A 13,628-nucleotide genomic window follows, 5' to 3' on the forward strand; every position below is an offset into this window, starting at 1 on the left:
GTCTTTTGTGATTGTATATAAAGTTTTTGATAGGGATTGCACTGAATCTGTAGTTTCTTTTGGTAATACTGATATTTTAGCCTATTAATTCTTCCAACTGATTTTGAACAATGTCTCTTTCCATTTATTTGTGTCATCTTCAATTTTTTCCATCAATGTCTTATTTTTTTCCAAGTATAGGTCTTTCACCTCCTTGGTTAAATTTATTCCTAGGTATTATACTCATTTTGATGCAATTATAAATGGGATTGTTTTCTTAATTTCTTTCTGAAAGTTTGTTATTAATGCACAGAAATATAACATCTCAATTTCTTTCATAAGTGTTTTATATATAAGTTTTCAGAGTACAGATCTTTTACCTCTTTGGCTAGGTTTATTCCTAGGTATCTTGTATTTTTTTCATGCAATTGTAAGTGGGACTGATTCCTTGATTTCTCTCTCTGCTGCTTCATTAGTGGTATATAGAAATGCAACAGATTTCTGTAATTTGATTTTGTATCCTGAGATTTTATTGAATTCATGTTTCAGTTCCAACAATTTTTTGGTGGGACCTTTTGGATTTTTCTATATAGAGTATCATGTCATTTGCAAATAGTGGAAGTTTGACTTCTTGCCAGTTTGGATGTCTTTTGATATCTTTTTGTTGTCTGACTGCTGAGACTAGGACTTCCAGTAATATTACTCAGCCATTAAAAAAAAAACAAAAACCAAAACTGAAATCTTGGCATTTGCAACAACGTGGATGGAGCTAGAGTATATTATGCTAAGTGAAATAAGTCAGAGAAAGACAAATACCATAAGATTTTACTCATCTGAGGAATTCAAGAAATGAAACAGATGAACATAGTGGGAGAAGAAGAGCCAAACCATAAAACAGACTCTTAACTACAGAGAACAAAGTGAGGGTTGCTGGAGGGGAGGTAGGTGGCTGCATGGATTAAATGGGTGATAAGTATTAAGGAACACATTTGTGATGAGCTCTCCATGTTATATGTAAGTGATGAATCACTAAATTCTACTCCTGAAACTAATATTACACTATACACTCTAACTAGAATTTAAATAAAAACTTGAAACTAAAAGAGAGAAACAACAGATTTCTGTATATTGATTTTGTATTGTGCAACTTTCCTGAATCCATTTATTATTTCTAATAGTTTTGAGGCAGAGGCTTTAAAGTTCTCCCTATATAGTATCCTTTCATCTGGGAAAAGTAAAAATTTTACTTCTTTCCAATTTGGATCCTTTTATTTCCTTTTCTTGTCCAACTGCTGTGGCTAGGACTTCCAATACTATCTTGAATAAAAAAGCTAAAAGTGGGCATCCTTGTTTTGTTCCTCATCTTAGAGAAAAAGCTTTTAACTTTTTCCCACTAAGTATGATGATGCTTACTGTGGGTTTATCATTTACAGCCTTTATTATATTAGGGTACCTTCCCTCTATATCCATTTTCTTGTGAGTTTATATAATAAATGGATACTGAACTTTATCAAATGTTTTTATTGCATCTACTGAGATGATCATGCCTTCTATACTGTGTTTTGTTAATGTGGTGTATCACACTGATTGGCTTGTGAATACTGTACTATCCATCCATCCCCAGAATAAATCCCACTTGATCATGGTGTATGATCCTTTTAATGTATTGTTGAATTACTTTGTTAAGGATTCACATCTATGTTCACCAGGGATACTGGCCATAACTTTCTTTCTTTTGGTAGTGTCTTTTTCTGATTTTGGTCTCAGGGTAATGCTGGCCTCATAAAAAGAGCTTGGAAGCATTCTTTTCTCTTCAATAATCTGCAATAGCTTAAGAACGATAGATACTAACTTTTAAAAAATGTTTGGTAGAATTACCTGTGAATCTGTCTGGTCCTGGACTTTTATTTATTGGGAGGTTTTGTTTTGTTTTGTTTTGTTGTTTTTACTCTTCAATTTCATTGCTTGTGACCAGTCTGTTCAAATTTTCTATTTCTTCCCAATTTAGTATTAGAAGACTATTTGTTCTAGGAACCTATCCATTTCTTCTACGTTCTCTATTTGTTGGTGTATAGCTGTTTGCAGTAGTCTTTTATGATCCTTTGTATTTCTATGTTATTAGTTATAATTTCTCTTTCATTTCTGATTTTATTTGGGCCCTATCTCTTTTTTTCTTGATGAATTTTGCTAAAGATTTACCAATTTTATCTTTTCAAATAGCCAACTTTGAGTTTCATTAATCGATTCCACTGTTTGTTTAGTCTCCATTTTATTTCCTCTGTGATCTTTATTATTTCTTTCCTCTACTAACTTTGGGCTTTGGTTCTTTTTCTAATTCCTTGAGTTGTAAGTTTAGACTGTTTATTTAAGCTTTTTATTGTTTCTTAAAATGGGCATGTATTGCTATGACCTTCCTTCTTATAATTGCTTTTGCTGCATCCCATAGATTTTGGAGCATTGTGTTTTCATTTTCATTTGTCTCAAGGTATTTTCTGATTTCCTCTATCATTTGATCCATTGGTTGTTTAGTAGCATGCTGGAGTCTCCACATGTTTGTGTTTTTTTTCCAGTTTCCTTCCTGTAGTTGATTTCTAGTTTCATACCATTGTGGTCAGAAAAGATGTTTGATATGAGTTCAGTCTTAAATGTATTGAGACTTTTTTTGTGGTCTAACATAGGATCTATTCTGAAGAATGATTCATGTGCATTTGAAAAGAATGTTCTGTTCTTGGATGGAATGTTCTGTACATATCTATCAAGTCCATCTGGTCTAGTATGTTGTTCAACCGCCAATATTTCCTTATTAATTTCCTGTCTGGATGATCTACCCATTGATTTAAGAGGGGTGTTAAAGCCCCTATATTATTGTATTACTGCCAATTTCTTCTTTTGCATGTTAATATTTGCTTCCTGTATTTATGTGCTACTATGCTAGGTGCATAAATATTTACAAGTGTTACATCATCTTGTTGGACACCTTTAACATTATGTAGGGCCCTTCTTTGTCTCTTCTCATAGTCTTTGTTTCAAAGTCTATTTAATTTCTTAAGTTCTGCTACTCCAAATTTCTCATCATTTCGTTTGCATGTAATTTTTTCTATCCCTTCACTTTCGGTCTGTGTGTGTCTTAAGATCTGATGTCAGTCTCTGGTAGACAGCATACAGATGGGACTTTTTTTTTTTTTAATATACACTTAATCACCTTCTATCTTTTGAGTGAAGCATTTAGTCTACTTACATTTAAAGCAATCATATACAGGTATATATCTGTCATTTTGTTTTCTTGTTGTTTCTGTAGTTTTTCTCTGATCCTTTTTCCTCTTGCTCTCTTATGATTTAATAATTTTTCTTAGAGTTAAATTTCATCTCCTTTCCCTTTGTGTGTGTGTGTGTGTGTATTACAGGTTTTTGGTTTGTGTTTACTGTGAAGTTAATATATAACAACTTACATATATGCCACTTTATTTTAAAACTGGTGGGTTTTTTGTTTTGTTTTGTTTTTTTTTTTAGATTTTGATTTATTTATTTGACGGAGAGATCACAAGTAGGCAGAGAGGCAGGCAGAGAGAGAGGAGGAAGCAGGCTCCCCGCTGAGCAGAGAGCCTGATGCAGGGCTTGATCCCAGGACCGTGGGATCATGACCTGAGCTGAAGGCAGAGGATTTAACCCACTGAGCCACCCCAAAACTGGTGGATATTTACTTTTGAATGCATTATAAAAGTACTACATTTTTACTCCCTCCCACATTATGTTTAAGTTTTTGATGTCATACTTTATTTAGTGTATCCCATAAGTAATTATTGTAAATTTATTTGATTTTATTACTTTTGTCTTTAAACCTCATGCTAGCTCTATAAATCATTGATTCACTACCTGTCCTATATGTTTGCCTCTACTGGTATGATATTTTTTCTTTTATATAATTTCCTATTCCCAGTTAAGGCCTACCTTTTCTTTTCTGCTTAAAAAAGACCCTTTGATATTTCCTTGTAAAGCTGATTTAGTAGTGATGAATTCTTATAACTTTTGCTTGTCTGGGAAACCGTGTATCTTCCCTTCAATTCTGAATATTAACCTTGTCTGGGAGAATATTCTTGGTTGTTAGTTTTTTTCCTTTTAGAACTTTGAATATATCATGCAACTTTCTTCTGGCCTGCAGAATTTCTGATGAAAAATCATCTGATAGTCTATGGGGATTCCTTTACATGTAACTGTTTTTCTCTTGCTGCTTTAAAGATTTTCTCTTTATCTTTCATTTTTGACATTTTACTTATTATGTGTCTTAGCGTGGATTTCTTTGGGATCATCTTATTTGGTACTCTCTGTGCTTCCTGGATCTAGATGTGTTTCCTTTCCCCAGGCTAGGGATGTTTTCAGCTAGTCTTCCTTCCTTTCTTTTTTTAAAAGATTTTATTTTTTCATTTGTCAGAGAGAGAGTTTGAGTGCACAAGCAGGGGGAGTGGCTGAGAGAGGGAGAAACAAACTCCCTGCTGAGCAAAGAGCCTGGTGCAGAACTTGAATCCAGGACCCCGAGATCATGACCTGAGCCAAAGGCAGATGTTAACCAACTGAGACACCCAGGCATCTCAGCAATTATTTCTTCAAATAAATTTTCTGACCCTTTCTCTATTCTCCTTCTAAGTTCCTGTAATGCAAATGCTTGATGTTGTTGCATAGGTCTCTTAAACTACCCTAATTTTCTTTTTCTTTCTGCTATTCAGTTTGGATGATTTCTAATATTCCTGTCTTACAGTTCACTGATGTGTTCTGAGTATCATCTAATCTGCTATTTATTCTCTCAAGTTTTTCATTTCTGTGAATGTGTTCTTCCTCTCTGATTGCTTTCTTTTATTTTCTCTTTTTTGAAATTCTTATTGTGTTTAACCATTCTTCCCCTGAGTTCAGTCAGCATTTTTATGACTATTATGCTGTACTCTTTATCAGATAGACTGCTTATCTTCATTTTCTTCAGTTCTTTTTTTCTAAGATTTTTGTCTTATTCTTTAATTGGGACATATTCCTCCATCTCCTATTTTGCCTAACTCTTCTATCTGTTTCTATGTATGAGGTTTCTATGTAAGAGAGACAGCCTCCTACATAGGCATGTATCCTTTTGAAGCCACTCAACTATCCAAAAAACATGTCAATTCTACCCTGTGCCTCAGCCAACTGTTCTCAGCTTAAGGAGGAATACCAAATAAAGGTTTTCCAAATATTTGTCAAGCAAAGTTGAATCCCAAGCACATTGCTGATTATTCACAGAAAGCACTATTGAAGCAATACTTACAGGGAACTGCCCGAAGGATAAACAGTCTGAATATGAATATTAACTAGACTGGTATTCTTCTCAGATTAATTTAACTGGAGTCATTATCTGACTTCATGCCATTAAATTATACTATGTCATATTATGAGAAAGAGGCCCATGAAATCCAAATACTGTAAAAATTACTGAAGATAATTTTTAGTTCACTATATAGCATTGTTTTATAAAACAGGATCCAAGACCTCGATAAAATCAGAAATATTAAAGTTCCAGATAATGTTTACATTTTATGTATTAATTTTGAAAACAAAAATAGTATTTCAATATTTAAAGGAAAACCATCTGTTTTACAGTAGTAGTTCTCAACTGACAGATATTTTGAAAGACTAAGACTTGAGTTTTTCACTAAGGTCTATGGACTTAGATTCTTGAAGTCTAAAACATATCCTCTTTAAAGGAATCCACAAGTTATTAAAATTTGAGGAATACTATATGATTGTACCCTCTTTTTAAGAATCATGGGGAAATTATTCTTTTGTTTCAATACTAAAAATAGCTAACTTCTGAGTGATATGTTTTGTCTCAAGAATAGTGACTTATATAATTAATTAGGTTTCCTGCTTTGCTAGAAAGATAAGCACCAAATTTATGACCTATTCTCACAAAATATAGAGACCCTTAGAACATTAACTTTGTATTCTCACCTCATTCTTGGCTTAATAATCATTGCTTATGCTCATTTGCCTGAAATGCTGACTTTCCCAAGCTCTTGTACTCTATATATTTTTAACTGCAACATTAAATTTTTTGACAAGATAGAATATAAATAAACTTTATAAAAATTTATATTGCTAAAATTAAGCAACATTTTAAAAATCTCAAATCCTCAAATCACTTTAGCATACTAATTGTATCTTTAAAGTAATTTTGACAGATATTCTAGAACAGAATTCTTGTTCAAAATATTCAATCAGTTTTCAAATCACTTTAAAAAATTAAGCTCATTACTTCACGGTGAGATACCTAAAAACTCTAAGATAACAAATATATCTTGATTCCCACTTCATTCACTAAGCTTGACTTCAAGAAACTTTAAAACTCTGTCCAAAAAAAAAATCCTAAATGTGCCCAGAATAAAGACTCATACAAAAAAAGACTATCAAAAGAACCTGGTATATAAGCTATCAGTGAAATTCTAAAAGTTCCAGGATATTTTGTGTAATGGAGAATCTTAATTAAACGTATATCTCTACTTTAAAGAAACTACTATTTATTTGCATATTAAGTTCTGACATTTTCCCCCCAAAGTGATGTTACAGTTCTTCAACACTTCTTTAAAGGAAAACAGCTCCCTTAAGGATCAACAGATTAGTGGATATGGAAGAACAAATCAGTAATCTAGAGGACAGGGAAATGGAAAGCATCCAAGCTGAATGACAAAAAGAGAAAAAATTTTTTAAAAATGAGGATAGGTTTAGACATCTCTTAGACAACATCAAGCAAACAAACATTTACATTATAGGGGTCCCAGAAGAAGAAGAGGAGGAAGGAGACAGAAAACTTACTTGAGGAAATAATAGCTAAAAATTTCCCTAATGTGGGAAAGGAAACAGACATTCAAGTCCAAGCACAGGGAGTTCCAAGGAGGTCCATACCAAGACACATAATAATTAAAATGTCAGAGGTTAAGGATGAAGAAAGACTTTTAATGGCAGCAAGAGAGAAACAAAAAAAAACCTATGAGGAAAACCAATAAAACTCTCAGCTAATTTATCAGTAGAAATTTTGCAAGCCAGAAAAAGTAGAATATATTCAAGATGCTGAAAGGATAAAACCTAAAACAAAGAATATTCTACCTGGCAAATTATCCTTCACATTTGATGGAAAGATAGAGTTTCCTAGACAAAAAAAGATAAAGGAATTTATTACTACTAAATCAGCCTTATAAGAAATGTTGAAGGGAATTCTTTAAGTTGAAAAGAAATAGCTAAAATTAGACATAAGAAAATGATGAAAAGGATGTACAATGTGACAACACATACATTAAATGTGGAGGAGGGAGAAAAAAAGTTTTTAAAGAACGTGTTTGAACTTAAATTACCATCAAATTAATATAGACTGCTGTATACTTAGGATGTTATATATGATCCTCATGGTAACTACAAACTCAAAACCTGTAATAGATACACAAATAAATAAAATAAAAAGTCAAACATAATACTAAAGAAATTCATCAATCACAAAGAAAGATAGCCGAGAAGAAGGGAACAGACATCTACAATAATCACAGAAAACAACAGAATGACAATAAGTACATACATATCAATTACTTTAAATGTAAATGGCTTAAATGGTCCAATCAGAAGATACAGCTTGGTGAGATGGATTAAAAAAAAGAAAAAAAAAAAAAACACACACCCAACCCATCTATATGCTGCCTACAAAAGAGTCACCTCAGATCTCAAGACACATATAAACTGAAAGTGAAGGGATGGAAAAATATTTACTGAGCAAACGGAAGCAAGGAAAAAAAAAAAGCCATGGCAGCAATGTTTTATATTAGACAAAATAGACTTTAAAACAAAGACTGCAAGGGCTCCTGGGTGGCTCAGTCAGTTAAGTGTCTGCCTTTGGGTCAGGTCATGATCTCAGGGTCCTGGGATTGAGCCCTTTATCAGGCTCTCTGCTCAGCAGGGAGCCTGCTTCTCCTTCTTCTCCCCGCTCATCCTCTCTCTTGTTATCTCTCTCTCTCCAATAAAAAAAAAAAAAAAAAACTTTAAAAAAATAAAAAATAAAATAAAATAAAGACTGCAACAAGAGACAAAAAGCATTACATAATGATAAAGGGGTCAATCCAACAAGAGGATCTAACAATAGTAAACTTCTATGCACCCAAAACTGGAGCACCTTAAATACATAAAGCAAATATTAACGGACATAAAGAAACTGATGGTATTATAATAATAGTAGGGGACATTAACACTCCACTTACATCAATGGCTAGATCATCCAGGCAGGAAATCAAAAGGAAAGAGTATCTTTGAAGGACACATTAAACCAGAAGGACATCATAGATAAACAGAACATTCCATACCAAAACAACAGAATACATATTCTTTTCAAGTGCACATAAAACATTCTCCAGAATAGATCATGCTTGGCCACAAAACTAACCCTTAGTAAATTTAAGAAAAATGAAATCATACCATGGATTTTCTTCTGACCACAACAGTGTGAAACTAGAAATAAATCACAAGATAAAAATGGAAAAAAAACCAAACACATGGAGACTAAACACCATGATACTAAACAACCAATGGGTTAACGAAACAAAGAAGAAACCAAAAAATACATGGAAACAAATGAAAATGAAAGCACAATGCTTCAAAATCTCTGGGACACAGCAAAAGCAGTTCTAAGACGGAAATAAAGTGACAGAGGCCTATGTCAAGAAACAAGAAAAAGCTTAAATAAACAATCTAACCTTACACCTAAAGCAACCAAAAAAAGAACAAAGCCCAAGCTGAGTTAAAGGAAGGAATATAATAAATTCAGAGCAGGAAAAAATAAGACAGAGACTGAAAAAGCAATAGAAAAAAAAAATCAACGAAACCTAGAGCTGGTTCTTTCAAAAGATAAACAAAATTGATAAATCCTTAGCCAGACTCATCAAGAAAAAAGAGAAAGGACCCAAATTAATAAAATCAAATGAGAGAGAAGTAATAACTGACAGCACAGAAATACAAAGGATTATAAGAGAATGCTATGAAAAATCACATGCTAACAAATTGGACAACTAGGAGAAAAGGATCTATTCCTAGAAACATACAATCTTCCAAAACTGAGTAAGGAAGAAATAGATAATCTGAACAGATTACTGGTAAATAAATTGAATTTATACTTAAAAAATAAAAGTCCAGGGCTGCCTGAGTGGCTCAGTCCTTAAGTATCTGCCTTTGGCTCAGGTCGTGATCTCATCATCCTGGGATCAAGCCCCGCATCTGGCTCCCTGCTCAGCGGTATGCCTGCTTCACCCTCTCCCACTCCCCCTGCTTGTGTTCCCTCTCTCGCTGTGTCTCTCTCTGTGAAATAAATGAATAAAATCTTAAAAAAAAAAAAAGCCCAGAACCAGCTAGAGTCACAGGCAAATTCTACCAAACATTTAAAGAATTAAATACCTATTCTCTTCAAACTACTCCAAAAACAGAAGAAGAAGGAAAGGTTCCAAATACATCCTGTGAGGCTAGCATTTCCCTCACACCAAAACTAGACAAAGATACCATAAAAAGAAAGAAAACTACAGGCCAATATCCCTAATGAACATGCAAAAATTGCCAGCCAACTGCATTCAACAATACATTCAAAGGATCATCTATCATGATATTCCAAGGATGCAAGGACAGTTCAATATTCACAAAACAATCAATGTGACATACTGCATTAACAAAATAAAGGATAAAAATCACATGATCATCAACAGATGCAGAAAAACCATTTTATAGAATTCAACATCCCTTCATGATAAAAACGCTCCACAAAATAGGTTTAGAAGGAACATACCTCAACACAATAAAGCTCCATAGCTAACATCGTACTCAATGGTGAAAAACTGAGAGCTTTTCCTTTAACATCAGGAACAAGACAAGTAATGCCCACTCTTTCCACTATTACTCAACAGAACAGGAAGTTCTAGCCACAACAATCAGATGATGAAAAGAAATAAGAGGCATCCAAATTGGTAAAAAAGTTAAACTGTCACTATTTGCAGATGATGTGATAGTATACAAAGAAAATCCTGAAGGCTCTACCAAAAAGTACTAAACAAAAAAAATAATTCAGTAAAGTCTCAGGATATAAAATTTATATCCAGAAATTGGTAGCATTTCTATACACTAATAATGGTGTAGAAGAAAGAGAATTGAAGAAAACTATCCCATTTACAACTGTACTAAAAAGAATAAAATACCTAGGAATAAACCAAAGTGGTGAGAGACCTGTTCTCTGAAAACTATAAAACACTGATGAAAGAAACTGAAGATGACACAAACAAATAGAAAGACAGTTCATGTTCATGAAGTAGAAGAATTAATATTGCCAAAATGTATTACCCAAAGCAATCTACAAATTCAATGTAATCCCTGACACAATACCAAGAGTATTTTTCACAAAACTAAAATACTCGTATTTGTATCAACTACAAAAGAACCCAAATAGCCAAAGCAATCTTAAGAAAAACAAAGCTGGGGCGCCTGGGTGGCTCATTGGTTTAAGCCGCTGCCTTCGGCTCAGGTCATGATCCCAGAGTCCTGGGATCGAGCCCCACATCGGGCTCTCTGCTCAGCAGGAAGCTTGCTTTTCCCCCCTTTCTCTGCCTGCCTCTCTGCCTACTTGTGATCTCTGTGAAATAAATAAATAAAAATCTTTAAAAAAAAAAAAAAAGAAAAGAAAAACAAAGCTGAAGGTATCATTATTCCAGATTTCAAGATATACTACAAACCTGTAGTAATCAAAAACTGTATGGTACTAGCATCAAAAGAGACCTATAAATCAATGGAAGAAAATAAAGAGCCCAGAAATAAACCTTTAATTATCTGGCCAATTAATCTATGACAATGGAGGCAAGAATATATAATGGAGAAAGACAGTCTCTTCAATAAATGCTGGTGGAAAAATTAGCTACATGTAGAAGAATGAAACTGGACAATGTCCTAACACTATACACAAAAATAAACTAAAGACCCTAATGTGAGACTGGAAACCATAAAAATCCTAGAAGAAAATAGGAATTTCTCTGACATCAGCCAGAGAAACATTCTTCTAGATATATCCCTTCAGGGAAGGGAAACAAAAGCAAAAGCAAACCATTGGGATTCCATCAAAATAGAAAGCTTCTGCACAGTAAAGGACACCATCAACAAAAGAAAAAGGCAACTTATTTAATGGGAGAGGATATTTGCTAATGATATATCTGGTAGGGGGTAAATACCCAAAATATACAAACAACTTCTACAACCCCACACCAAAAAAAAACAAAAACCCAAATAATGTGATTTAAGAATGAGCAGAGAATATAAATAGACATTTTTCCAAAGACATATAGATAGCTGACAAGCACATGATAAGATGTTCAATATCACTAATCATTGGAGAAATGCAAATCCATAAGTGAGAATGGCTAATATCAAAAAGACAAGAAATAACAAGTACTGGTGAGGATATAGAGAAAAAGGAACCCTCACACACTGCTGGTAAAAAGTAAACTGGCACAGCCATTGTGGAAAACAGTAATGGAAGCTCTTTAAAAATTTACACACAATTTCACTACTGGGTATTTACCCAAAAAAAAAATGAAGACACAAATTCGAAAAGATATATGCATCCCTATGTTTATTGCAGCATTAACAATTGCCAAGATATGGAAGCAACCTAAGTGTTCATCAATATACGAATGGATATGATGTTGTATGCGTGTGGAATATACACAGCCATAAAAAAGGGATGAGAGTGGGTCCTTTGTGACAACATAAATGGAACTGGAGGTATTTTGCTAAGTAAACTAAGTCAGACTGAGAAAGAGGAATATCATATTCCACTCATGTGTAGAATCTAAAAATAAATAAAGAGAATAAGGAAACAAAAAGCAGAATCAGACTTATAAATACAGAAAACAAACTAATGGTTGCCAGAGACAAGGTTGAGAGGACAGGCAAAATGGGTGAAGAGGAGTTGGGGATATAGGCTACCAGTTATGTAATTACCAAATCATGGGAGGAAAAGGCATAGTATAAGGAATATAATTAATGATGTAATAGTATTGTTTGGTGACAGATGGTAGCTATATTTGTGGTGAGCATAGCATAAAGTATAAATTTGTCAAGTCAGTATGCTATACACCTGAAACTAATATAAAATTGTGTGTCAACTTAAGTCAAATAAAAAAATTAAAAAGAAAAGAAAGGAGCTCATTTAAGTTTCTTTTGCTAGGTTTTATAGCACTACCATACATATGAAAGATTATTCTGTTTTTGCCTATTTGTGATCATCTTAATTATTAAATGGGCTAAAGAAAATCACAATTAATAACATGTGCAGTACTAATTACTGGCGTATATTAAATCCATTACTTGTTGCTAATGACCCCAACATTTTCTTGATAGTTATTTTGTTAAGGTAAGAATACTAATGAAGATGCAGTGGTTTTTGAATCTATAAGGTAAAAGTACTCACTGTACCTGATGATATTCTGGTTTTGACTTAATAATAACTATTAGAGTTTTTAGAAGATTTTTACTTACATTTAACCAACTCAAGAAACATTTTTTTTTTTTTTGGCTGAGCTTTATGGTCAATATAAATTAAGTATATAACCTAACTAAGTAAAGTTGCTCCTAAAATAAAAGACATTCTTGAATTTGATTTTAGGAAACCTGATTTTTCATGAGTCAATATATCAAATACTTTTATTGAAAGCCTGGCTCGAAATACCTGAACTGAGTATTAATGCTCCACTTGTATGAACACTAAATCCAGGTATTCACCATCTTGTGCCCAAAAGGCATCTACAGCTTCAAAACAGATCTTATTTGCAATTTCAGTACCCTCCAAGTTATCCAGAATACTACTATGAGACTGAACTTTATAAAATGTCTCCTTCATTCTGTCAGTTCTTTCACTTCACGAATCTTCAATGATTTCCTCTATGTATGTATTTTAAACACTTTACAGATCTAATCACAAAGACTAACTTTCTAATTTAAATTCCAGTTAGGTAACATACATGTAATATTAGTTTCAGGTGCACAATGCAGTGATTCAACATTTCCATACAATGAAGACTATTTTCAATAAGAAACTTCCAATATTAACTCTAATATACATTAATTTTCACTGTTTTGTGACAAGTTATGGCTCTAGATTTCTTTCCATTTTTTACAATCCAAGCTTCTCTTGTCTAATTCCTACTGCACTGAAAAATATTTTAGAATATGCATTTTATACATAGTTCTACACTTTCATATACTTAGATCTCATCTTCCAAATTCAACATGTAAACAAAGACTACATCTTTTAATGTCCATAGTAATAAAGTACTAGGCTACAAAAGCACTTGATAAGTACTTTCAAAACAATTCATAGTATATTGAAATAGTGATCATCCTTTTATAGCAGTGGAAACGGAAACTTAAATCACTTAATGTCACATTACTAGCTTGTCACAGAGTCAGGACTATACCACTGGTCTGATACCATGTTTAGTGCTCTTGACTAAATTTAAGGGGAAACACCATTTTTAACTTTAATAATTTTCAGTAAAGTTCTAATATTTTTAAAGTGATTCTATAGGTAAATATTTTCCAAATATAAGATGGTTTACTTCCATATC

General features: G+C 33.1%; 1 protein-coding gene across 5 annotated transcripts in view; it reads right to left on the reverse strand.

Moving 5' to 3' along the window:
* Nucleotides 1-13,628, reverse strand: part of NEK1 (NIMA related kinase 1) — a 209,805-nt gene that overhangs the window by 5,126 nt on the left and 191,051 nt on the right. For 4 of the 5 annotated variants that reach the window (XM_045078305.1, XM_045078304.1, XM_045078303.1 and 1 more), the window contains one exon: nt 7,043-7,143. The exons of the other annotated variant lie outside the window; for it this stretch is intronic. In XM_045078305.1, coding sequence (XP_044934240.1) covers nt 7,058-7,143 — 86 coding nt within the window. In that variant the 3' untranslated portion in view covers nt 7,043-7,057. Of the gene's footprint in view, nt 1-7,042; nt 7,144-13,628 lie in introns of those variants that run through there. 5 annotated transcript variants of the gene reach the window in all.

Source organism: Mustela putorius, unplaced genomic scaffold (genome assembly GCF_011764305.1).
Source record: "Mustela putorius furo isolate JIRA1106 unplaced genomic scaffold, ASM1176430v1.1 tig00000242_pilon_pilon_pilon, whole genome shotgun sequence".
Lineage (NCBI taxonomy): Eukaryota > Metazoa > Chordata > Mammalia > Carnivora > Mustelidae > Mustela > Mustela putorius.